The following is a 21599-nucleotide window of genomic DNA, read 5'->3' as shown; positions in this document are numbered from 1 at the left end:
GCTATGAGGGTCAGCGATGCCGCAAAGTTCTTTCGTGTATCCAGATCGACCATCGACAATATCAAAGACAGATATGTCAACACTGGTGAAATTGCACCAAAGCCGAGAGATGGAAGGCGGCTAGAATGCTTAAACAACCTTGATATCCCTGAAGACACTATGGAAAAAGCACCATCGAATTTATAACCATGTCTGGCGAAAATAGGAAATATGGTGTGAGAGAAGATACCCTCAACTAGACCCGCCAGGATACAATGTCGATAAGTATTTGCGTTTTTCTCATGAAAAACCGCGGATATTTCGCTGCAACATCTTGATGAAATCACATCAGCGATAGCATGGTGTTCAAAGTCATTCACCCTACTGCTGCAAATGATAGCACAACAAGACAGAAATTGGGAATAGCGACATCAACAGATCAAGATCCCCAGGCATTCTGGCTTGGTCACCTGTGATACTGACACACTGTACTGACACAATATGTCAAGGATCATGGAGCAAAAATGAGACGCTAAGGCTGACTTAAAACATGGTCATTTCATTCATGCAAGAAAGAAAAACAAGGATAAGATGAAAAGATAATGAATGCAATTACAGCAAATGGATATAATTTATGAAAAGAAAAAAGAAAAAAAAATTGACATGGAAGGTAGGCATGATTACATTTATGAAAGTAACAAGCCGTCCACCCGCTGTGCAATGGATGCCGCCTGCCAACGGAGGCCGCCCTCTTACATTGAGCGACTTTCGTCAGACAAAAAGCCTAACGCATACACGGCATAACCTGGGCGAGAACTCTTGACGGAACTTCGGTATATTAATGACAACCTTATGGCATACGTTGCAACGTGATTTGTTTCTGAACACGCGCAAAGCAGCACTGATTGACCCCCTCAGTTCCATCCCGCCCAGGCTATGATAGATCTAGAAAGATGTGTGGGTATGTTGGGTATTTAAAAAAATGAGTTAGTAAGCTCTTTGATTGATTCAAATTTTCGTCACCCCTTTTTTTCCCTCAGGGTTTTTTATGAGGTTTTTACTGACGCGACCATTGTTTTTTTTTATCATCATGTACTTTATTTGTTTTTCTTTCTTTTCATTCGGGGGACTCTCGATATCTGGAATCCAACTCGAACTTACCGTCACTTCTGGCCACGTCAATATTTTTTGCCTACTCAAGCTGACACCACCGATCCATCGCTTAAGTGTCCCTGGAAGCAATTTTATTTTCCGCATCGAAGAAGAAGCTTACCTGGCGGTCAGTATTCATCGTTTTTTTTTCCGGTACACCATTTGGTTCAAAGGCAAGTCCAATTTCTTTTCCTTTGCTATGATGTAATGAACGTATACTAATTCAAATTTTTTCAATGTCATATAATCCAAGTCATGTCAAGCGATCAATGGCTATTGCAAACTCAAATAACAAAGGTAAAATATCTTGACGAATATTTGAATCAATCAAAGAGCTTACTAACTCATCTTTTTAAATACCCAACATTCCCACACATCATTCTAGATCTATCATAACCTTGGGCGGGACAGGACTGAGGGGGTCAATAAGTGCTGCTGCACACATGTTTGGAAATCATGACTGTACGGTATGCCAGAGTATTGACATTAATATACCAAAGTTCCGTCAAGAGTTCTCGCCCAGGTTATGCCGTGTATGCGTTAGGCTTTTGTCTGACGAAAGTCGCTCAATGTAAGAGGGCGGCCTCCGTTGGCAGGCGGCATCCATTGCACAGCGGGTGTACGGCTTGTTATGAAAGTAATTTTTTAACGATTTTTTTCTTTTTTTTCAATTTCATCGATTTGCACCAACAACTTTGACGTTCGTCCTTCAGTTCCTTGATGTGACTCTCAAGTTCATTCAGCCGAGCCTTTTTTTGTTGTTAATTAATTTTCGAGGCATGGGGAGCCTTCCTCGAAGATGGGATTCTGGGGATTGGACGGACGTCGGCAAGAAACGCACATTTCCACTTGATTGTAGGTGGCGGCAACACCATGCCTTGCTTGTTGGCTTGACCGCGTTGACGACTCCGTCGACCTTCAAACCATGGGAATGATACTTATTGTAAAAAATGGAGGCCATAATGTGAGTTGAGAAGTGCAAGAAGGCAACACTACAGCAAAGGTGAGAGACCATTCGGTTTATTGCTTTTAATCGCTACCAACCTCGTCGCTTGCCTTTTTGCAACATGTAGTAAATCAAATACGCCGTTTGTTTTGAGCATACCGAATACCTCTGGCATTTTGCAGTAGTAGACCATTTCCCAGAATCTTGACTTGATTTTTCACTTGGAAATAGCTTTTGCAAATGGTGGGATTCATTTTGACAGATAAAAGAAAGAAAGAAATCGAATTGAAACCGACGAATTGATTTTCCTCTAACCGATATAATGTATATCTAAAAAATACCCCCCTCCGTGATGAAATAACCGTCACCATTTGTGGCGACTCCATTGTATGTCGTTCCTAACATCCTTCACTGTTGGCCGACATCGGATGTGGTCATTGTCGCTCTCGAGCCGCGGTTTTATTCTTAGGATGTAAGTATTTTTTTGTTATAGGAGTCTATTAATACCTTTCAGGCCACGCAACGCGAATTATTATGAACGGTAACAATGAACTCACTCCCTCTCAGATCAACGACCTCCTCAAACTCAGCCAAAAGGTTGAAGACTAGGACCTTCAAGAAAATGGCATCGATGGAGAGTTCCTCCCCCCCCCCGCACACACACATCGGGAAGAAATTTTGGAAGAACCGGAAAACGTTCCCAAAAATATCCTCAACGCACGACTCAAGAAATATCGCATGGATGCCGCTCAAACGACTTCGGCCATTATCAAATGTGCTAATCGACAACGCACGTCCGGAACACGCAATATCGCGGAAATCAATGAAGATATATCCAACTCCTTTAATCGCAAACGACGGAACAAGAGAACAAACGCAAGAAATCCTCAAAAATGTGCGGCGTGCTGCAGTGTAGAATTTTCGTACCGCAAAGGAGTTGAATCAAAAAGCCAAGGATCTCGCCCCGAAATCCTTACGTTTACCCGAAAGCCTGCAAGTACCTCGAAGACAACGAAGACGTGGAAAAAGTGACAAACCACAAATGGCTGTTACATTGGTCAACATTCATTTGGGTACCTCATTGGCTCCACTTCCCTCTCATTTAACGTGGTTGGCCGCATTGTTATTTTCCTGTAAAATCAAAAAAGATATTTCGGCATTTCAGTTGTCTGAAATTTCCCAATCATAGCCTGTCAGGGCCGCTGCATGAAATTTTTGGGCTTGCCAAATTTAGGGCCGCCTCGGTTTTACCTTTTTTTTCCCACACTTGCAATTCCCTCCATGTTCGAGCTCCATAGAGAAGACGTCAACTTCTATGAGGTGCTCAATTCAGCACCTTCCAGTACCGTAAGTCCACTCGAGTGCAAAGAATCATATTTCATCCTATTTCTCATCTCCTTTTTTTTTTTAGCCGGAACAAATCAAGACCGAATACAAACGCTTAGCCCTCATTCACCATCCCGATAAATCTCAGACTTCCGAGTCAGACCAATGTATGTGTGCAGTAACCAGCCATTGACTCAATCGAGTTTCATTGAACCCCTCTAATGATTGTAGCATCCTATCGACGGATCAAGGAAGCCTATGATGTTGTGGGTGATCCTTCTCGACGAGCCTTATACGATCGCTGGCGTAACAGCGGACTGCAAATACCATTCTCCGATTTTGAAAAGCTAGGATCGCACGCTCAGGTAAAGGCAAGATCCCCACCCCCTATTCTGTTCTGGCTTCCGATCCATTGATCTTTCACTCTAATAGACCGTCCATTGGCAAACGTTACCAGGAAAGTTATCCATAGCGCAGGATGAAAGTTCCGAACAAGATATTCAAACCGTCAAACCTCAACCCAGTGTAATGGGTCACGTTAATATCGAACGCAAACCCTTTTGGAATCAAGACGATGTTTATGAAAAGTTCAGACAGTATCAAATTTGATGACTATCATTTTATTTTACTCCTCCTCCTCGTCTTCATCTTCCGTGTCTGTTACCGTACCACCAAGGTCACGCACTCGTTGTCTGTACTTTTTAATCTCCAGATCTTGTCCGCCTAAAATGAAAAATAAACAACCATTTAAAAACCACTTGTTACTTGGATTGACCTCTTTCTTTCGCGTTTGCTTACCCATGCAGATCAGCAGATCTTCTTGCTCCCGCTCAAGGTCAACGAATTTCTTCTTTTCAGCTGCCACGCTCGATTCCGAGTCGGCCAATTTCTTTTTCCAGTCCTCGTCTTGCGTGGTCTATGTAATGGTGGTGCTCTTGGTTAGTGATCTTAAAAATCTATGTATCAGTTTTTCTGAACTTACAAAGTTTCTCACTTGGCTTTCCAGCTCGGCAATCCTTAGCTTGAACGATCCTTCTTGTGTTTTCTATGATGTATACTAGTCATGATGCTGTGACGACGCGCTGTGATTTTTTATCATATGCCTACCATGTGTCGCACGGTGGATTCTAGCTGGGCTACTTTTTCCTTCAACACATGGTTGTCGCTTGGCGGCGGTTCAATTTTCTGTGATTGCTTCAACGAACGTGAGCAACATGTATACAAGATTAAAAAAAATACAACAAACACGACAGAGGCTTACACTGTTGGCTAAGGATTGCTCCAACTGAGCGACTTTCTGCTCCAGTGCTTTAATATCGTTGGATTGATTGGCAATCGTGTGTTTGTATTCTTCAATCAACTTTTCAGACGCAGGATCTACCGAAGCGGCGGCTGTTCCGGCTACAACCCGTATTAGTCTATCTGTAGCTTGGCCTATCCATGTTTTCATTGTTTGTTTTTTCTCAGCTTACCCGTCGCTTTCTGTGTTTGGAAACTAGCGGGTTTCTTTTTGATGGAGCGCTGAACGGTTTCTGTGAATCAATATTTGATGAGCGGTTAGTGTTTCACCAAAGTAACGGTAAATCCATTGCGTATGTTACCATAAGTATCTTTGAAGAATTCCACAAAGGTGCTATCGAGAAGCAGCGACGGAAGTGAATGCGTGCTTTGCGAGATATACTCTTCTTCGGCGGAAATCTGCAAGTACTGCGGCGCATTCTTCACCGCCGAACTGTCTCGCAATCGCGCTAAATGACTGTTGAACTGATCCACCCGACTCGATAAAATCGCCTGAAGCTTGGTTCTACAGAAAGCAAAGGACAAAACAAAGTCAATACTCGCCGCCATCGGACGTGAGCGAAGAAAAAAAAAGAACAAGGAAGACTTCTTTTACCTGTCGAGAGGTGTATTCGGATCGTCGTTGAATTCATACACAATACCAAACAAAAAAGCCGCCAGTCCTTGCACAATTGGATCGTTGGCCGATGATTGTACCTCTTGGATCAACTGTAAACAACGCAGAGTGAGATTATAACTTTTTTTGTGGAATAAGTGATACTTCACTTACAAATTGAATATGGGTGCTTTCCGAAAGGAATAACGAAACGGAGTTGGGACTGTCATACAGCCATATGCTCAATAGGCACAAGTACGCGATAGGTATCCGGGCATTGATCCCCTGGCTCTTTGTACACATTAATAACTGAGCCGTAATATGATGCAGCAGAGGCACAGGTTCCTCTCCTATTAAAAAAAAAACAAGCAAAATGAGTGATCTCAATGTTATCAATGAAGAGAGGGACTAAAAGAAACCCCAAAATGATGACTTGCCTTGCTCTTCTTCGCCAAAAACAATGGCTCCAGCGACTTGTTTGGCTTCCTCGTTATTTCGGATGATGTGTGATAAAATAGTGCAAGCGAACCATACTTTGTATGGATCTTTGACGGACAACTCCCAGTTATCAATGACTTCAAGAAGGAGCGAACCAGCCGAATGAGGTTTGTCTGAGGAGAAAACCGAGATTTATATCGTGCTTTAGTTAAAATTATCTCGGCAGCAAAAGAGTTTTTGCTGACCCACACTCTGTCTTCAGATTTCTTACCTGCAAATTGGGTATTGACATTGTCTTCGGGTGGACTTTTCATGGTGGCAGCAAGAACGATTTGCGCGTCCTTGTTTTCTTCGATGCATGAAGAGACCGCATAGGCGGCGGCGGCGCGACTCGAATAGCTGTACTGGCTATCGGTATCCGTGTTGAGCGCAATGGCAATCAGGGACACCATCGCCGGTCGAGGAATGCCTGACGCGGTTTGGGGATCGATCTGACCATCAATGATTTTTGGCGGACTGGCCACCATGATCTGCGAAAAGATGTCTTGATTCACCGCATTGGCGCGTAAAACGTAACCGATCGCATACAGCGCTTCGGCTCGGACCAGCGAAGGGGCGTTGGAACAAATCCCCAGCTGAACAATGGGTAAAAGAATGCCGCTTTGTACCATCACTTTTTGATTCGCGGGCGTATTCGCGCCTTCCGGCTCCGCAAGAATACGAATCAGTTCCAACACTAGCACCGTGTTGGCCACTTTCTGCGGCGGCCAGTCTTCAAAGGAGTAAGGCACATGATCCGCTTCACTATCGCCCACATAACCGAGGAGTCCTGGAATTTGTTGAATACAGCTCGTCTCGCGAAAGTAGATCTAAATCAATACCGCAGATGAGTTCAAGAGTTCACTAATTTTTACCAACCAACGGCCGGTCTATCGTTTTTTTTTTCACCCACCTGATCCGAAACGTTGTAGCGTAAAAGATTATGCATCAAGGTCAAACTGTCCTGAACCACAATATCGCCCGAAATGCCTTCCTGTTCTTCAATAATGGCAAGCAGTTTTTCAAAAGTCGCTTGGAACGTGACGAGTTTCTGCACCTCGGTATTACTTCGCGTCAATGCAATCAGCAGTAGCAAACCCTCTACACTCATCATCATCTGTCGGTCAGTGGATTCGATCTGATCCATACGATATCACCGCCCATTACTTTACCATTTCGAATAATTTCTCGTTTATCATCCAAGAGATCGACAAGCCGAGTGATGCCCATGGGGCTGGTCAGAATACATTCTTGAATACGTTTCTCGCGATTGATCAGCAGTGTTGAAAGCAATTTGATGGTATTGAATCGCACGTAAAAGTCGAATTCTTCGAGAACATCCAATAAAATGGTCACGTTGGTCGAATCCTACATTACGTGCCCATTCCATCAATCATATGCCTCCTATGCTACGTTCAGGCCGTTCCCCTACTTCAATAAAATAATCCGTAAACTTGTATCCGATATCCGAGGCCGAATTCTAAACAGCCCATAGTGGTTAGTCACTACCAAGTATAGCTAATGGTCTTTGCCATTTTTTACCTGATTCTGGACCGTGCATAAAATGGTCAATGTTTCCAACAACGACTTTACAATGTCGGCGTCTCTGTAATCCGTGTGCAAGACTTTCACAAGTGCCGGTAAACTTTTATCACCCACTTGCTAAAAAAAACAGCAACAGTATTTTCAATAAATATGTGCGGGCTTATGGCATGGGTGGAAGACCTCATTGGTACCTCGGTCCAGTCTCTGGCCAAGCCTTTGAGACTGAGCACGCCTGCGCGACGATCTTCCAGCAAAGTGGCGGTTTCAAGGCAATCAGCGAGCTTCTCAATCGTCTCATCGGCCGACTGCGGTTGCCCTTTTTCCCCTCTAAGCGCACTGTATCCTCGTGTGAAAAAGTCCATGAACACTGACGGATTTCCTCTTTACGATGCCTTGAGGCAGCTGCAATAGAAAGTAGGAAAATCACAAGTCGGCAGAGACGGTCCTTCAATTTATTCATCCAATGGAAATTCGCCAATTCTATATTCCATCCCTCACTCAATGGTGGTCTCGCATTCATCCTCCCACTCTTACGGTGGTGTTGGCCAAAGGTTATTGTAGACTCCTTTTATAATCGTATTTATTCGTAGTTATAGTGGTATTAAATGAGTTTAACCGTGTTGAGAGGACGGGTTCCTGGTGCAAGGGCATTATTCAGGCCATGTCGTGACTGTATTTCAATGACAGGGTCCGATTTCCGCTCTTTTTTCGCCAAAAAAAGCTTCCCTTGAAGTAGTAGTAATCCCGTTCATGATATCTCGGTGGCGATCCGTGGCATCGACGAGTCGTATCTCGTCATTTAAGCCGCCAACCACCCTTTTGCAATCCCAGCGACAATATGCAACGGTGAAAAAGAGTAACACTATCGACTTTGCCGCTATTGAAGCCAAATGGTCCGCACGATGGAAAGAATCGCCGCCGTTCAAAGCCCTCGATACGAAAAACAAGCCAAATTACTATGTGTTATCCATGTTCCCATATCCGAGCGGCATGCTGCACATGGGCCACGTTCGTGTTTATACCATTAGTGACACTCTACAACGATTCCGACGAATGAACGGATACAACGTATGTTTTGATATTGGGGGTGGGGTGGTACCCCCACTTTAGTTTGACAGGAACGCTATGCTGACAAAAAAATTGGTGTGCCAGGTACTTCATCCTATGGGGTGGGACGCGTTTGGACTTCCGGCTGAAAACGCGGCTATTGAACGCGGCATTCATCCGGCTACATGGACGACAAAGAATATCGCAGCCATGAAGGAAACCATGAGCAGACTTCAGCTGGAATTTGACTGGTCCAGGGTATGTAGGCATCGCCACCGACCATTTTGAATTCTTTACCGAATAAATTGCCCGTAGGAAATTGCGACGTGCGATCCATCGTATTATCGGTGGACACAATACATCTTTTTGGAACTGTATAAAGCAGGATTAGCGTATCGCAAAGAAGCCGTGGTAAACTGGGATCCCGTGGATCAAACTGTACTGGCCAATGAACAGGTAACCCATTTTTTTTTCCTAACGATTCATCTGAAAAATCATGCATGATTTTTTAACTTTTTTTTTCTTGCAACTGTACATCCCAGGTGGATCATGAAGGAAAGTCGTGGCGATCAGGAGCCTTGGTCGAACGGAAGAAGCTTAAACAATGGTTCTTTAAAGTGACCCATTACGCCGAAGTAAGTTCGCCACAGACCCACGATGTCACGGTTGCTCATTCTATTGTGATTAGGATTTGCTGAAGGATATTGATCGTTTGGATCATTGGCCTGAACGTGTAAAGCAAATGCAGCGTCATTGGATCGGCAAATCCGTGGGTGCCGAATTTGATTTTCCGGTGGTAAGGCAAAACAATAGCGTTCATGGCGCCAGTGTGAGAAAGGAAAAAACTAAAAAAAATGACGTGTTTTAGCATGCGAAAGGACCGAACCAACCGACACTGACCGTGTTTACAAGCCGTCCAGATACTTTGTTTGGTGTACAGTATTTGGTAGTGTCCCCTGAACACGCCATATTAAACAAGGAGTAAGAACCTCTCTCTGTTTTTGTCTCCCCCACCCCCAATTGGATCATTCTCATATGAGGCGACGGTGATCGGGCGCTAACAAATGAAACTAGAACGTTACCGGCCGATCATGCAGACAAGGTCCTAGATTTTGTAAGTAGCCTTAAAATGAAGCAGAACATGGAAAAAGCAGAAGAAACCAAGCAAGGTAAGGTCTCCCGTACTCCTGCGATCGACACGGATAATGCGATGCCACTAAAGAAAAACAAATTATTCGCCCTGTAGGTGTTTTCACCGGGTTATACGCCTCGCATCCCTTGACCCAGGAAAAGATCCCGGTGTTTGTGGCTCCCTATGTTATTTCTGAATACGGCACAGGAGCGGTGATGGGCGTTCCCGCCCATGATAAGCGCGACTGGGAGTTTTGCCGAGTCAATGATATCGCCAATGAGATCAAATTCGTGGTGGAACCGGCTCTGCAGGAACTCGATCGTCCTTTTTCCACCACCGAACCCTTCACCGCTCAGGGTGTCCTCACCGCCTTGTCGGGGCCTTTTGCAGGCATGAAATCCAAACAGGCAGGAAAAGCCATTCTCAAACAAGCGCAGCAGCTCGGATTAGGCCGTCCTGCCACACAGGTAACTCTGAATACCACAGATTACCTATTCCTTTTGTCAATGCTCATACGACTTGTCCACAGTTCCGTTTGAAAGATTGGCTCCTTTCCCGTCAACGGTATTGGGGAGCGCCCATTCCCATGGTGCATTGTCCCAAGTGTGATGTAAGATAGGAATTTTTTTTTTGGATTGTTTTTTTTGCCACTCACCTAACCACTTCTGCTTCTTTTTATCACTAGATTGTTCCTGTGCCGCAAGAAGAATTACCTGTCCTGCTTCCTTTGGATGTGGAATTTTCCGGCAAAGGAGCGTCTCCATTGACCACCTCCAAAGAATGGCTTCAATGCACATGTCCAAAGTAGGCAATTGATCGACGTGTTTGTGAGCGGTTGATGTTTACTCACAACTCTTTGTTTTGTATGACAGATGCAAAGGTCCTGCAACTCGAGAAACCGATACCATGGATACGTTTGTCGATTCATCCTGGTACTTTATGCGATTCACGGATGCCAATAACCTTGATTTGTAAGATACATTGTCAGCCTTCCAAAAGGGAAACTACTGATCAAGACTTGTGCGTGGTTTTTTTTACAGACCCTTCTCTGCCGAAAAGGCATCGGGCCGTTTGCCGGTGGATATCTATATTGGTGGCGTCGAACATGCTATTCTGCACTTATTGTACTCGCGGTTCCTTTCAAAGTTCATGTTGGAAAAGGGATTCTATTCCGAAACGCCTGATACCAAGCCTGGTCACGGCGAACCGTTCAACGTTTTACTGACTCAGGTAAGTTGGGTGTGTATGCACGGCAGAATCAGTCAAATAATGGGAAAGTGAACGTTTTTTTTTCTTTTTTCTCTTTATAGGGCATGGTCCATGGACGCACGTTTAAAGATCCTGCTACTCAACGATTTTTGAAACCAGAAGAAGTGGACGTCTCAGGTAGATCTCACACGGGCTCCTCTCGAAGGCACATGTTTGTCAACGACAATGCATACTGATATGATAATGATACAGATCCTCGTCATCCAAAGATGATTGAAACCGGAGAAACTCCCTTGATTTCGTATGAGAAAATGTCAAAGAGTAAATACAATGGCGTGGATCCAGTGGTAAGAAACGAGCAATTGATCCATGTCTGTACGGTGTAATTCTAAATGAGGTTCATCAATTCTAGAGTGTAATCGAGGCTCAGGGCGTCGATGCTACGCGTCTGCACATGTTATACAAGGCGCCTCCGTCGGAGGTCTTGGAGTGGGATGACTCGAGTATTGTTGGCATGCAACGTTGGCTTGGCAAAGTGTTGAAACTTGCGTCCACGGCAGGAACGGCGAAAACTGAGGCTGCCGAAATTTCAGTCGACAGCTTGTCGTCGTTGGAAAAAGACATGTATCGTACAACCCACGAGACGATCAAACAAGTTACCGAGGCGCTGTCAACTTCGTATACCTTTAACACGGCCATTTCGGATTTGATCAAGTTGACGAATTACATAACTTCGTCGGATCTTGCTCCTCATGCCCCTGTCTATCAGCACGCCGTACGATCGCTGGTGACCATGATGGCGCCAATGGCTCCGACGGTGAGCGAAGAATGCTGGGAGACCGTGTCTGGACAAGACAGCACCAGTGTGTTTGTGCAACCGTGGCCAAAATGGGAAGCCAAGGCTTTGGAAAAGGACACGATCGATTGTATGATTCAGGTACGACTTTTTTGATGGAGGGAAAATGGGCTGGAAGATCTAATCACTGGTGGCGGTAGGTGAATGGTAAAACGCGATTTAGAGTGGTGGTTCCCGTGGATATCGCCGGCGATGCCACGGAAATTGAAAAACAAGCGAGAGCGATGGCTGAAGGACAGAAATGGCTTGGTGATCGACCGATCCGAAGAGCCATTGTCGCCAAAGGTGGCAAACTTGTGAATTTCGTGATTTGAAAAAAAAAAAAAAAAAAAAAGCAGTGTGCATTCGATCCCCAATCATCCTTATCATCTATCATCCTCATTCTCGCAAGTCCGATCTCTTGCCAATAAAGCAACAAATTCATGACTGATTTATACGCAATGGTCAAGTATTTGATTGTGTTCATATGTCATAGATCAACGACTCTACCCCGATCGTCTGTGTTTTACCGTTGGCAAATGTACACTGATTGCCATTGGGTGCAAGTCTAGCTGTGAAGAAATCAGGTAAACAAAGTAGTTGGAGTAACTAAAGCTTTCAAAGCATTTTCACTGTCAAGAAAAAAAAAGGACCTTTTGCAGCAGTTGCGATCAGATACTTTAATTCGCTTAAATTACAGACTACATTTCAATTTGTGACAAGGATCTCAGACGATCCATTCTATATTCGCCAATAAATAAGTGTTTTTTTTGCATTTGTGGCACCCACGGGTTCCTTTTTGTATGTCACTGGAATTGCAAGTGTCTCTGAACGGTCAATGTTGATAAGTCGCCCTTTGAACTTACAGATTGAATGGTGACACTCAACATTTTCAGCGCAAATCTGCGTTCTTGTCCGTACCTGCATTTCGCCGTTCAGGCTTTGTTATTCTCTCAATGTCGGCTGCTATTCCTCAACGTTCGCTCAGCTTGCTGGAGAAATACCAAGTGTCGAAACAACTGGTGCATGCTTACGGTACCGTCACTGCCACCGCGGAATTAACTCATCCACCTCGACACGGGGCTGGTGATTCCCATCACACCAAAATGTACTATTTGCGCTGGTTATTTCCGGCCATCAACAAGTTGGTTCACGATCATCCGCAATTGTGCCTTGCATTATCCGAACCGGAATCGGCGTCTGCTCGGTTTGTCCATTTGCCAAGTTTTGATCTGGCGGCCATGGTGACCGTCACCATGGGCGATGATAAAAAGACGACCACGACGACGACCACGGAGGAAACTCTGACGGCAACTATTGCCGAAGAATGTACTACAGAATTTGATCTGTACGATCAAGCGCTTCCGTTATGGCGTTTACGCATTTCGGTGGACAAGGATCGATCTGATCGCTGTACGGTGGTGCTGGCGGTTCAACATGTGATTCTGGACGGCATGAGTTTAACCATCTTCTGGCAAGATCTGGTACGTTTTCTCAACGAGTCCGAATTCGCTGTGAGCCACGGTTTCCAAGTAAAAAGAGACCCGGGCATCATTTCTGTGCCCTTGGAAGATTGTCACCCGCCATCCATGGCTTGGATGGATTACTTGAAACTGATGTGGGAAATGACGGGCCAAAAATGGTGGCACAAAGCGGCTCCGGGTCCATCGATATGGCGAGGCGATTACCCTGCGGTGGACGGTGAAAATGTCATGACATTGGTGAGAATGGCCCATGTGGAGCCATCCACGTGGAAGGCCGTTATCCAGAGGTGCAAGTCGGCCGATATCTCACCGCATGCCGCGCTTTTGGCCGCTTTGGTTTTAGCGTGGGGTCAAGTGTGGCCCGGTTACGATCTTGAAACGTCGACACCTGTCAATGCTCGAAAGTTTTGCGAACCCGCTGTCCCGGCCAATTGTATGGGCAATTACACGGGGGTGTATGAATCCACATGGTCGGCAGACCAATGTACGCAACCCTTCTGGTCATTTGCAGAGACGTATCACACCAATCTTCAAGCCAATAAGGCCAACGGCGTGAAAAAGTCTGGTTTGCTCGGTTTTTTGACAAATTATCCTCAAGACTATTGTCAGTTTTGGTACGATAAGCGAAAACAGAATGAGTTTGGACGTACGGGCGGGGTGGAATTATCGGATCTGGGTCGAGTGACGATGAATACCAAGACGACGGAGCGTTGGCACGTGGACAAGCTGTGGTTCTGCCAAAGTGCGCAAACGTACACAACCGCCCTCGGTGTCAACTCTGTTACCCTTGATGGCCATCTCTATCTGACATTGTGCTGGCACAAAGGCGCAGTGGATCCCACCAAGGTAGACCGATTTCTTCAACTGATGGTTAACCAACTTGAACAAGTCGCCTCGGCCACCACCACCAGCGAATAAATGGCGACTAGTTGGATCATATATCTCATGACACACGCAAAGTGTGTTTTCCGCCCTCATGGCCCATTTGTATCTATAATTTTAACTTATGTTTGCTAACTGTAATCGAGTGTAATAATACCAACACGACCTGTTATTGATAACCAAAATAATTTCAACAATGAATAACATTCATGTCTGGAGTTCATTTAAACCTCGTGATACGATTTTTATTTTTTGCGGGTTCGGGTGATCGGGATGCACTGGAATTACTGGGTTAGATTGATACAATGACTGGCGAAATGCAGCAATATGTCGCATCAAATCAAAGCGAATTTTTTGGGGTTTGCTGTGAATAGAGAGATGTATAAACAAAGGAGTGTGTCTGTGCGTGACATGGGCTACCATTGGAGTATTTACATTTTGGAAACGAAAAGATAGAAAGGGAATCAATCGACCACGGAACGTTATGCAAGCAAGAAAAGAAAAGAGCCGAGAATTCGCTTTGTGCCAGTTATTCTCCATGTTTGAGAACACGGACAAAATCTCTGTAGTTGAAGTTACCATTCTCATCGACAGCGGAACCCTTGAACATGATATCAACCTAAAAAACCCATTTTTTTTCAATTTAAGCATGATAATGAGAAGCAGAAAATAAAAAGGAAATACTGCAATAGATGTACCTCTTCGTCCGTAAAATGATCACCCATGGTGGTCATGCATTCTCTAAGATAGTCTGCGTTGATCGAACCTTTACCATCTTCGTCAAATGCAGCAAATGCATTCATGATGACCTGTTCCGGGTCCGTGCCGGTTAGTTTATCCGCCATCAATGTTAGGAACACCGTGAAATTGATGGATCCCGGCGCTTCATTCATCATTTTTTCAATTTGCTCCGCGGTAGCAGGTTGACCTAAAAAATTCAACAGAAATGTAAGTATACGGGATTGCCAACAAGAAAAAAAAAAAAAAAAGGTCCATTCAAATGTCGTTCGGTAAGGTGGATTTCTGTTTATCGCTTGTTTTTTTTTTTTCTTTGTCCCGTTGGTTGATCCCATGGTGACCGAGCCGGTACCCCTTCTTTTTTTCTCTCTTTCTTTTTTTGGTATACAAGGTGATGAAATAGTTTACCTAGTCGTTGAAAGGTGACTTCCAAATCCTTTGCATCCACAATTCCGTCCTCATTGGTATCCATGATATTGAATGCTTCTTTGAATTCCATGATCTGTTGCTTATCAAACATGGCAAACACATTGGAGTTTTGACGTGCAGTGCGTTGTTTACTCTTTCGTGACACCTTTTTTGAGCAGCGGAGATTAATTGACAGGACAACAGAAGAAAAAAGGGTTCCTGTTATTTTGTACACTTACAGGTGTAATCATATTGAGAAGGAGTCAATGATTGGCTTGATTGGAATGGCGTCTGGCGCAGTTCAGTGACAAGGGGGCGAAAGATAATATAATAAAAATTGAAAGACAAGGAAAATAGGAAAACCAGGGAAAAAAAAAGATAACCGCACTCAAGAAGAAGGGCACAAAAAATCCCGCGCTTGGACAAATCCATATCTTTGTTTTTGTCTGAAGAGGGAATGCTTTGATTACCATATTAGTCGAATTCATGACCATATTCGGCGTAAACATTCAGATTATCCGTCGCAGCCACTAAAAAATGACCTTGGAGAGCTCCAGCCAATGACAATTGCTCTTTTCTTTTTGCTGCAGTAGTCATGGTCCATTGACAGGGCAACGGATGGTTCTCCATGACAAACGTTTTGATTTCTCAATGCCATCGAGCCGTGACGTTCCCATTGTCAATTCCACAGCTCAATGATTACGCTATATTTCCCAAGGGAACTTCTCTGGATTGAAGGTAAATACAAAGGCAAAGACGCTGTCTTTCTTTTTTCTGATTTATTTATTTATTTATTTTTTTGGTGATCAGCAGGAAGAAGTCAGCCTGCAGTTTATCATCATGCATATCATCAGTTTATATCTATTTTTTTTGAGTTGGACAATTAGTGTACGCCTGCGTCCAAGCATCCAATAAGTGGACGTATTTATTTATAGGCAGGATTGATGACAAAACAGTGACAGTTGCTTTAGCATCTCTGTTTCCATCTTTCTGTCTCTCTCTCTCTCTGTGTGTGTGTCTCTCTGTCTTATTTTCCTTTTTACCCCTTCTGGCATTCTTAAGAACAACGTATTTGCAGTCAACATGATGATGCCCCCATTTTATTCATTCTGTCCGCGGGTGGGAGTCTTTTTTTTGGAGAATGAATGAATGATTGGATTAGATGGACTGCATAGATTGCTTCGAGGAATATGCAACCATTTGGCATGATATGCAATGGTCGTCTTCTTTTCGAAATGTCTCCTATCCCCTACATCTGAGCCTCCCCGGCCCTTGCTTTCCTTGATCTCTCTCTCTCTCTCACTCTCTCACTCTCTGATCTCTCTGCCTGTCTCTGCCTCTCTCTTTTGCCCTCCCCCCAATTCACCCCGAGTCCCTTTTCTTATCATGTGAGAAACGCAAGAAAGCTTTATTTTCTGCAGTTTATTCCCAACTTTTGAGCCACCTTGGTTATCATGTCGTGATCTTGAATAGAGAGAAAATCACTATATTTGGATAAATCATGCAGAGAACTTTCTAAACTGTGGAAGACATAAATATAATGAGAGTTGGCATCTGTTCCGCTTAGTTGTGATTGAAGCTTTTTGGGTTATCCCTTGCTTCGAAAGCGCCTCTTCACCTTTTTTCGATTCCCAAAATCCCCAAACACTACCTTTTTCTTTCATCCCTTCTCTCCTCCCGCCCCCCCCCAACTCAGCCCCTTCCTCATCCAGTCTGCCCACCCAGCACCGCTTCTTTGACTATCGTTTTCGTTGGTGGGCCAAATCTGTTTTTTTTTTTTTGATCCCCCAAAAGCACTTAATTTTTCATCATAAGCATCATCATCATCATCATCACCATCCTTTTTTTCAATTCGGCGGTTTTCATTGCACGAGCCCTTTATCTTTTTCAAAAAAAAAAAAAAAAAAATAGAAAAGAGGACGTTTTTGTTGAACCTGGTTTTGTTTTTTTCGTTTTCCTCCTTCTTGCTTCTTGCTTTGCTTGCTTTCTTTTTCTTTTCTTTCTTTCTTTTCTTTTTTATATCCTTTTTCTGATAACTTCCCTATTATTATTATTATTTTATAATAATTTTTTTTCTTCATTTTTTTTTTTGTCAAGACTCATTTCCATACATATACCTATAAATATATATACATTTATCTAGAACGTATATATTTATTTCCGTGGACCATATTTTTCTTTTTTACATCTCGTTCCTCTTTCTTTCATTCAATCATTGAATATTGAACGAAAGTGCACTTCACCTATTGAACGATCGTCACAGTAACTCACCATGGCATCTCCAAAGGATTCGACGGCCACCAATGGCCAGTCCGCTGGGAATGACCCTGTTATGCTAACGAGTCAAGATCCTACCGTGATTGGCTCCACTGCTCCGACACCCTTGGCTTCGTGCACGATGGAAAAACCGGCTTCTACCTCCGCCGCCGCTGCCGATGACGTTAAAATTGATCTCAGAGACCATCTTACGCCGCACCATGATCCTAAAAACCCTTTTGCTTTTACGCCCGACCAGTTATCGGCCCTGATGGATCCCAAGAACATCCAGTTACTGCATACCTATGGCGGCCTGGAAGGCCTGGCTCGTGGTCTGCATGTGGATCTGAATGTAGGCCTTACAGCGACTGTGAAAACCCACAACCCCATCTCACTGCGCGATGTCATGTCCTCCACGGAATCGGGATACATCCAAGACATCGAAACCGCCGCTTCTTCCATCAAAGCCCTGAGTCGACAAAACACCAATGTCTCCGAAGTCGTCGTCGTTGAATCGGCGTTTCCCCAGCGTACCAAAATTTTTGGCGCCAATGTCTTGCCCGAGGTTCGATCCAAAAATATTTTTCAATTGATGTGGACTGCATTCCAGGATAAAACACTGGTAAGGTCTCTCTCTCCTCACTAAGAACATCCATTCCAACGAAACCTCTTCTCCTTGGATTTTTTTTACTCTCTGTATTATTGACTCACGACGAAAAATTTTTTGTGAATAATGTAGATTCTTTTGGCCGTAGCGGCGGTAGTGTCATTGGCGGTAGGACTGTATGAAGACATTGCTGTACCTGAATATGATACCTTGGGCAATCGGATACCTGGGGTCAAATGGGTAGAAGGCGTCGCCATCATTGTCGCCATCTTGCTCGTCGTGCTCGTCGGCAGTATCAATGATTTTCAGAAAGAAAAACAATTCCGGAAATTGAACGCAAAGAAGGAAGATCGTGTGGTTAAGGTAAACCCTTTCTTTATCTCTGTTTTTCACGCCTTTCCTTTTTTTTCCATCTTTTTTCGCCACCTATCCTTTTTTTTCTTTTGTGCTGTTAATCTACCCATTCCACATATCTTTTGTTTTTGGGGGAAAGGAGAAACAGGGAAGAGAAATCAATTTTGAGAACTATCAATTGACAAAGGGATTCGGTCGTTTTTTTTTTTTTTTTTTTTTTTTTTTTTTTTTTGCTCTTGGATTGTGACATAGGCTACACGCGAAGGCACACTTTCATTGATTTCGGTACATGATATTCAAGTGGGCGATATCCTGCATCTCGAGCCAGGAGATATTGTTGCAACAGACGGTATTTTCATTGAAGGACATAACCTTCGATGCGATGAATCTGCTGCTACGGGCGAATCCGATGCTGTACGAAAACAAGCATGGCAATTATGTTATCGATTGGCCCGCGCCGGTCATCATGACACTGACAATGAAAAACCGCCGTCGGAAACCCCAGAACAAGAAACCAAGGGTCCCACCGAACATAAGCAGTTGCCAGATCCTTTTATCATTTCCGGTTCCAAGATCTTGGAAGGTGTATGCACGTACCTTGTGACCGGCGTCGGTATCAACTCATATTACGGTCGCACCATGATGGCATTGCGTACGGAGCCTGAGAGTACCCCGCTTCAGGAAAAATTGAACCATCTCGCCGAAATGATCGCCAAGCTCGGTTCAGCCGCCGGATTACTCATGCTCATTGTCTTGCTCATTCGGTACTTTGTCGGCTGGAAAGACGGCGTGCCTGATCAACCGACCGAAATCGTTTTGGATATCATGAAAATTTTGATTGTGGTCGTTACCATTGTCGTTGTGGCTGTACCTGAAGGTTTGCCGTTGGCTGTGACCCTGGCTCTCGCTTACGCTACGCAACGCATGCTCAAGGACAACAACCTGGTGCGTGTCTTGGCTGCGTGCGAAACCATGGGCAATGCCACCACCGTGTGTTCCGATAAAACAGGCACCTTGACCCAGAACAAGATGGCCGTAGTTGCCGGGACCTTGGGTGCCTCGTTTCGATTTATCAAAGAAGTTCCCGAAACCCGGTCCGATCTGATCGACATTAGCCTGGTTGGAGAGAAAGCGCCGCAACCCGTGCTCAACATGCTGCACCAAGGCATTGCCGTCAATACAACCGCGTTTGAAGGCAAAGACGAAAACGGCGAAATCAACTTTGTCGGTAACCGCACCGAAAGTGCCTTGCTGGCTTTTGCACGCGACAGCGGGTCCCCCAGCTATGAAACCCTGCGCAACCAATGGCCTGTCGAACAAGTGTTTCCTTTCAGTTCCGAACGGAAAGCCATGGCCACCGTGATCCAGATTCAGGATCCGCTCGACGCCCAGCGATCCATTTACCGCGTCCACGTGAAAGGTGCTTCGGAAATCCTGCTGGAGAAGTGTTCCAACATCGCTACCTTGCAACCCAGTCAGTATACGTCGCCGGCCCATGATTTCGATATCAAGACGCGGGAATTGACCGAAGATGATCGAAGCCGTGTCGACCGGATTATCCAAAGTTACGCTTCGCGCAGTCTTCGTACCATCGGTATTGGCTACCGCGATTTCGACCAGTGGCCACCGTTTGGTCGTGAAACTGGATTGGATGGTGAAGAAATCGATGTCCCTTACGAAGATCTCGTGCGAAACAACGGTTTGACGTTGCTTGGTGTGGTCGGCATTGAAGATCCTTTACGTCCCGGTGTCAAGGAAGCCGTCAAAGCATGTCAGCAAGCCGGTGTCTTTGTTCGCATGGTCACAGGTGATAACCTGGTGACGGCCAAAAGTATTGCGAAGCAATGTGGTATCTATACCACGGGCGGCGTCGTCATGGAAGGCCCTGCATTCCGTAACTTGCCTCAATCCGAAATGGACGCTATCCTTCCTCGATTGCAAGTGTTGGCCCGGTCTAGTCCCGAAGATAAGCGCATTCTCGTGAGTCGACTGCGCGATCTCGGTGATATCGTGGCGGTGACAGGCGACGGCACCAACGATGGTCCGGCTTTGAAAATGGCTGACGTGGGTTTCTCCATGGGTATCGCCGGCACCGAAGTGGCCAAAGAAGCTTCCAGTATTATTCTTATGGACGATAACTTCTCCAGTATTGTCAAAGCCATCATGTGGGGTCGATGTGTGAATGATGCAGTCAAAAAGTTTTTGGAATTCCAACTTACCGTGAATATTACGGCCGTTATTCTCACCTTTATTTCCGCTGTCGCAAGTACCAACCAAAAATCCGTGTTGACGGCTGTTCAGTTACTGTGGGTCAACCTGATCATGGATACCTTTGCCGCTCTGGCGCTCGCCACCGATCCACCTACCGAAGAGTTGCTCCAACGGGCGCCTGAACCTCGGTCGATGCCTCTCATCTCCTTCAAGATGTGGAAAATGATTATCGGACAAGCGATTTTCCAGATCGTGGTGACTCTCGTCTTGCTGTACAGCAACGTGCTCGAGTATGACACCGAAAGTGTGGTGTTGCAAACCGTTGTGTTCAATACTTTTGTATTCTGCCAGATCTTTAACGAAATCAAGTAAGTCTACTTACTGAGTCCAATCTTGTGCCACCCTATCCCTTATTATCCGTTCCGTGACTAACGCTATTCCCTTTTTTTTTTCTTTTTACAGTTGTCGTCGTATTGACAGTCGATTGAACGTCTTTTCAAATATCCATGCCAACAAATTCTTTATTGGTATCTTCATCGTATGTGTTGCTGGCCAGGCTCTTATTGTGGAGTTTGGTGGCGCAGCGTTTCAAGTAATACGTATTGACGGACCTCACTGGGCCATTGCTATCTTGGTGGGACTTTTGTCGCTTCCCATTGGCGTCGTCATACGTCTCATTCCCGACAACATTTTTGCATTTTTATTCCGCGATCCTACGACACGCGAACGGTATTTAGGCGGCCCCTCCTCCACCAAGATGCCTTCCATGTATATGGCTGACGCAGGTGCAGTGGCCATCCATTCCTAAGAACCCCATTACCGATTCTTCCACCAGAACAAAAACAAAACAAAAAGAAGACGCGAGCAATCGAACCCTACCAACCCTTATCCCCCCCTCAAAAAGGAAGAAAGGACGAAAAAAAAACCCACCCTCAGTGACAAAATATAGTATTTTTGATACCTCCCTTGTTTTGATATCGCATGTATTAAAAGAAATTCTAAACTCATACACAATATAAAAATATGTAAAATGACGCCCGATTTTTTGTAAAATGTTGTACAAGAAGTGTATCTTTCAATTTTTTTCGCAGTTTGATTCGAAAAAAAAAAGGTTTCG

At 44.7% G+C, this 21599-nt stretch overlaps 7 protein-coding genes across 7 annotated transcripts; 4 read left to right on the top strand and 3 right to left on the bottom strand.

The window, feature by feature from the left end:
* Nucleotides 1-1760: 1760 nt before the first annotated feature.
* Nucleotides 1761-2146, bottom strand: BYT42DRAFT_503966 (uncharacterized protein; the record flags this gene model as incomplete). The annotated part of the gene is made up of 2 exons (XM_051564944.1): nucleotides 1761-1880; nucleotides 2027-2146. 2 exons carry the CDS (start codon nucleotides 2144-2146, stop codon nucleotides 1761-1763), a joined length of 240 nt encoding a protein of 79 aa, XP_051419241.1.
* Nucleotides 2147-3328: 1182 nt separating this feature from the next.
* Nucleotides 3329-4223, top strand: BYT42DRAFT_585310 (DnaJ domain-containing protein). Its single transcript, XM_051569970.1, has 4 exons — nucleotides 3329-3424; nucleotides 3489-3570; nucleotides 3635-3768; nucleotides 3836-4223. The coding sequence occupies exons 1-4, from the start codon at nucleotides 3359-3361 to the stop codon at nucleotides 4010-4012; spliced, it is 459 nt and encodes a 152-aa protein (XP_051419240.1). The 5' UTR covers nucleotides 3329-3358; the 3' UTR covers nucleotides 4013-4223.
* Nucleotides 4029-7681, bottom strand: BYT42DRAFT_503740 (p115 like vesicle tethering protein; the record flags this gene model as incomplete). The annotated part of the gene is made up of 14 exons (XM_051564924.1): nucleotides 4029-4126; nucleotides 4202-4319; nucleotides 4605-4795; nucleotides 4876-4935; nucleotides 5005-5180; nucleotides 5349-5410; nucleotides 5472-5647; nucleotides 5717-5908; nucleotides 6007-6604; nucleotides 6688-6875; nucleotides 6947-7142; nucleotides 7207-7254; nucleotides 7317-7436; nucleotides 7511-7681. 14 exons carry the CDS (start codon nucleotides 7679-7681, stop codon nucleotides 4029-4031), a joined length of 2394 nt encoding a protein of 797 aa, XP_051419239.1.
* A 607-nt stretch (nucleotides 7682-8288) lies between these two features.
* BYT42DRAFT_503910 (leucyl-tRNA synthetase) lies at nucleotides 8289-11877 on the top strand (the record flags this gene model as incomplete). Its single annotated transcript, XM_051564935.1, has 15 exons — nucleotides 8289-8387; nucleotides 8472-8624; nucleotides 8682-8822; nucleotides 8909-8983; nucleotides 9055-9162; nucleotides 9235-9347; nucleotides 9441-9535; nucleotides 9613-9965; nucleotides 10028-10108; nucleotides 10184-10302; nucleotides 10371-10469; nucleotides 10539-10741; nucleotides 10960-11054; nucleotides 11120-11644; nucleotides 11704-11877. 15 exons carry the CDS (start codon nucleotides 8289-8291, stop codon nucleotides 11875-11877), a joined length of 2433 nt encoding a protein of 810 aa, XP_051419238.1.
* A 1119-nt stretch (nucleotides 11878-12996) lies between these two features.
* On the top strand, nucleotides 12997-13944 carry BYT42DRAFT_503880 (uncharacterized protein; the record flags this gene model as incomplete). Its single annotated transcript, XM_051564934.1, has 1 exon — nucleotides 12997-13944. One exon carries the CDS (start codon nucleotides 12997-12999, stop codon nucleotides 13942-13944), a length of 948 nt encoding a protein of 315 aa, XP_051419237.1.
* Nucleotides 13945-14121: 177 nt separating this feature from the next.
* Nucleotides 14122-15439, bottom strand: BYT42DRAFT_585302 (uncharacterized protein). The gene is made up of 4 exons (XM_051569969.1): nucleotides 15294-15439; nucleotides 15055-15220; nucleotides 14607-14836; nucleotides 14122-14527 (listed from the first exon to the last, which is right to left on the bottom strand). The coding sequence occupies exons 1-4, from the start codon at nucleotides 15303-15305 to the stop codon at nucleotides 14438-14440; spliced, it is 498 nt and encodes a 165-aa protein (XP_051419236.1). The 5' UTR covers nucleotides 15306-15439; the 3' UTR covers nucleotides 14122-14437.
* Nucleotides 15440-17452: 2013 nt separating this feature from the next.
* On the top strand, nucleotides 17453-21290 carry BYT42DRAFT_595577 (PMCA-type calcium-translocating P-type ATPase; the record flags this gene model as incomplete). Its single annotated transcript, XM_051570864.1, has 4 exons — nucleotides 17453-17932; nucleotides 18050-18280; nucleotides 18524-20850; nucleotides 20945-21290. The coding sequence occupies 4 exons, from the start codon at nucleotides 17453-17455 to the stop codon at nucleotides 21288-21290; spliced, it is 3384 nt and encodes a 1127-aa protein (XP_051419235.1).
* Between the last annotated feature and the right edge of the window lie 309 nt (nucleotides 21291-21599).

This window comes from Radiomyces spectabilis (genome assembly GCF_025331425.1).
Source record: "Radiomyces spectabilis strain NRRL 2753 chromosome Unknown BYT42scaffold_14, whole genome shotgun sequence".
Lineage (NCBI taxonomy): Eukaryota > Fungi > Mucoromycota > Mucoromycetes > Mucorales > Radiomycetaceae > Radiomyces > Radiomyces spectabilis.
The sequence above is the reverse complement of the archived record's forward strand: the minus strand, read 5'-3'. Positions and strand labels throughout refer to the sequence as shown.